At 36.6% G+C, this 3,371-nt stretch overlaps 1 protein-coding gene across 1 annotated transcript in view; it reads right to left on the reverse strand.

Annotated features, from left to right (window-relative positions):
• Positions 1-3,371, reverse strand: part of LOC107571579 (uncharacterized) — a 56,098-nt gene that overhangs the window by 40,392 nt on the left and 12,335 nt on the right. The window contains exons 2-4 of the mRNA XM_016257913.1: positions 1,416-1,468; positions 468-755; positions 82-327 (exon numbers count right to left, since the gene is read on the reverse strand). Of these exons, the coding sequence (XP_016113399.1) occupies positions 82-327; positions 468-755; positions 1,416-1,468 (587 nt within the window). The remainder of the gene's footprint in view (positions 1-81; positions 328-467; positions 756-1,415; positions 1,469-3,371) is intronic.

Raw genomic sequence — 3,371 nt, forward strand, 5'->3', positions numbered from 1 at the left:
GTTCAAATCATGATGAATAAACCTCAGCTGTCCAAATACTTTAAAAATAATATTTCTAAACATCCACTGAGTTCCTCTCACCTGTGATTGTGACTGTGATCAAGGTGTTATTTTCAAAGTCCAGAACTCTGTATGTTCCTGTGTCACTGTCCATAAATGCTTTAATGGTCAGGTTCCCATCACGGTCAGACAGATGATCATCCTGGACCCCACTAGTTCGGTTCCAGATCTCCTTCCACCCTTCACTGGAGTTTTTCTCCACTTTATCAGCATTGGACAACAGAACATCTAACTTCAGTGGTTTGCCTTTCTTCACAATAATCTCATCTGAGGAGAAACAGAAATACATTAATCGTTATTATAATGGTGTCAATAAATCAAGGCCATAAGCACATACAAGTATTGAACGACCAAATGTAAGTATGCAAATAAGCACATGCTGATGGTTCAATCAGTTTTGACTTTACCATGAATATGAAGATGGTACTCCCTGATTTGTGTCTTCTGAGTATTATAGTAGACTTTCAAAATGTATTTCCCAGCATCACTGAAGACGAGATCCTTGATGATGACATCGCAGTCTCTTTTTTTAAATATTCGTCCGCTACAGTTTTTCTCCTGACAAACAGAGATGGGGTTTGACCGACTGAATAAATCAATACCAAGGATCTCACTGTCCCCAAATTCACATGTTAGGGTGACGTTGCCTCCCTTTTCTCCTGACAGATGTTCAGATGTTCCTACAGAGCCGGTTCCTGCAAATACAGACAGTATATATTCTTTCAGTACAAAGTATCAGTACTGAACATTTTTTCTGTTTATTCTCTCCAATCAAGATCATCATAAAAGACTCTAATAGAATCATTTTAGTCAGCTTGTGTTTTGCTCAAAACGTGTTATCACACATCCAGGTGGATTGAACAGCTGTAAACTGATGGTGGAGTTTAGCATCAGAAATGTCGAGTTTAAGGTTGTTGGTTTAAGGCTTAATTTGTTCTGCCATTTTGCTCTTCAAAATAGGCACACATATTTTCAAACTGACTTATACATAACAGCAACCAGATTTTGTTTTGTTTAAAGTTGGATTAAAAAATGAGGGCAATAACAGCACATTGTATTTGCAGCAGTACCACATTTAACATTTCAAATGTTGATGAGACGTGTCCATGCGTTTGTAGTGATTTCCTGTACAATGTTTATTAGTAAATGAATTGCATTGAAGTGCATATACAAGTCTGGATTTGTAATAATGTAATATACTGAGAAATGTCCGTCCATCAGTCCACAAATCAGTCCACATACAGTACATCAACTCAAGTCACTTGGCCAAGTGATGCAACAGAGAAACAATCAACTACAATAAATCTACCAGGAGGTTTTAAAAAATAAAAAATGGTTACATAAAATATACTGACCGCTATGATAGATGAGGCAAAACAGCAGAATCAGAAGATTGAAGCATCTGAACCTGATGAAAATACAGAACAGCTGTTATGTTTCATAGTGATGGCCGCTTTTGAAACACTGCTTCATGAAGCTTCGAAACTTTTGTGAATCAGTTGTTTCAAAACAGTGGTTCGGAGAGCGTATCAAACTGCCAAAGTCTCGTGATTTCAGTAAACGAGGCTTCGTTACATCATAACTGTTTCGAAACGTTTCGAAATTTCAATAGTTTGCCTTTGGGGGCGATCTCTGTGACTTCTTGATTCATGCGAGTTCATTGAGCTCGCCTCCCAGCGGTGAACTATTGATCTCGGATCTCGGATCAGTTTCATCAATTTGTAGACATTTTTAACGAGACATTTGTGTAATTAAAAGGATGAGTTGTAGTCTCTTACTGGCCTGTTTAAGCTCTCCATAAAACAAACAAAATAAGCCCTGCAACTTAATAATAATTATTTTAAAAACATAATACACAGACGCTTCCATATTTAATGGTATTTCATTATTTTGATTGCATTTAATATTATATTATACTTTCAAAAAAAGCATTTGCATTGGGTTTGCAAAAAGCAGTTTTTATGCATGTTTTAGCCTGAGTTTTTGTTGTATTTACACAGTTTTGACCAGCAGGCATCACCGGCGTGTGATGTTTCGAGCGCTTCGAAACAGTGGATCATTTTGCGAAGCAATTGGTTCAAGGGATTGGAAGCTTTGAAAAGGTTAGTTTCTCCCAGCACTAATGTGACGTAAAGGCACACATCACACAGACATTTATACAGTGATAAAATGTTTCCTGAGGGGAAAAATACTGGTCACAAAACAAGAATCTGAACCTTCGGTTCACTTTTATTTAAAGGTGCAGTGTGTACATTTTAGCAGCCTCTAGCAGTCAGGTTGAAAATTGCAACAAATGGCTCAGTGCCCCGCTCACCCCTCCCTTTAGAGAAGCTACGGTGGCCGACACAGGTAAAGATATCGTAGTCTGAGACAGCAGAGATTCTTTAAAAAAGTAAATTAAGGACTTATATTTACTTAATTATTCAATAAATCGACATGTTATTGCGAATATTATTGTTACTTGTTCATCATTGTCAGTGTTTTATTCGCAAGAACAACATAGTGACGAAACGCACTCTGTCCTTTAAGGGCTACTGTACAAACATGATGGCGGTGTATGTAGATATGATTTGCTCATTCTAAATCAATAACAACATAATGGTTCATTAAACACCTCTGAAAACATAGTTATGTATATTATATTGCATGTTTGTCAATAGATCCTCCTAAATATTACACACTGCACCTTTAAAGACTCAACAAGTGGATCTTACACAATAAAATGTCCAATAAGAATCATCAAACTATTATCTGAACCTTTGGTTGATTTCAGACTCAAAATGATCTGTCAAACTCAAACGCTCAATGAACACAAACAGAAAGTTTATTAAACTCTCTAACCTACTACTAACCAATCCTCTCAGCAGAGTAATCAGTGTAGACCAATTTAATAATTATAGTAATAACCCTACTAATAAAAAACATGATCTTAATCATCGTCGTCATAATCACACGACTGGACACATTTAATCAGTATCACTATCAGATTTAGTTTTCCTCGAAAAATTGGTATAATCACACAAAAACTCACAAGTTGACTTTATATTTAAAACACAAACTTACATGATAAAGTACTGTAAGGTTTACAGAACCTCAGACATTTTGATCCTTTTCAGACGGACAATAAACGCACTAACATACAGACATCTGTTTCCATGTCTCACAGAGAAAAAATGCAGAAAAACCCTGCTTTCACACATGCGTCAGTTCCTGTTCATCCCCTTCCTTGCCCATCCTCCCTCCACTCAGTTCGCTCAGAATGGTTTATAGTATAATGTTCTACATGAATGCAAGTGATATTTACAGTCATG

Source organism: Sinocyclocheilus grahami, unplaced genomic scaffold (genome assembly GCF_001515645.1).
Source record: "Sinocyclocheilus grahami isolate Dianchi unplaced genomic scaffold, SAMN03320097.WGS_v1.1 scaffold1615.1, whole genome shotgun sequence".
Taxonomy (NCBI): domain Eukaryota; kingdom Metazoa; phylum Chordata; class Actinopteri; order Cypriniformes; family Cyprinidae; genus Sinocyclocheilus; species Sinocyclocheilus grahami.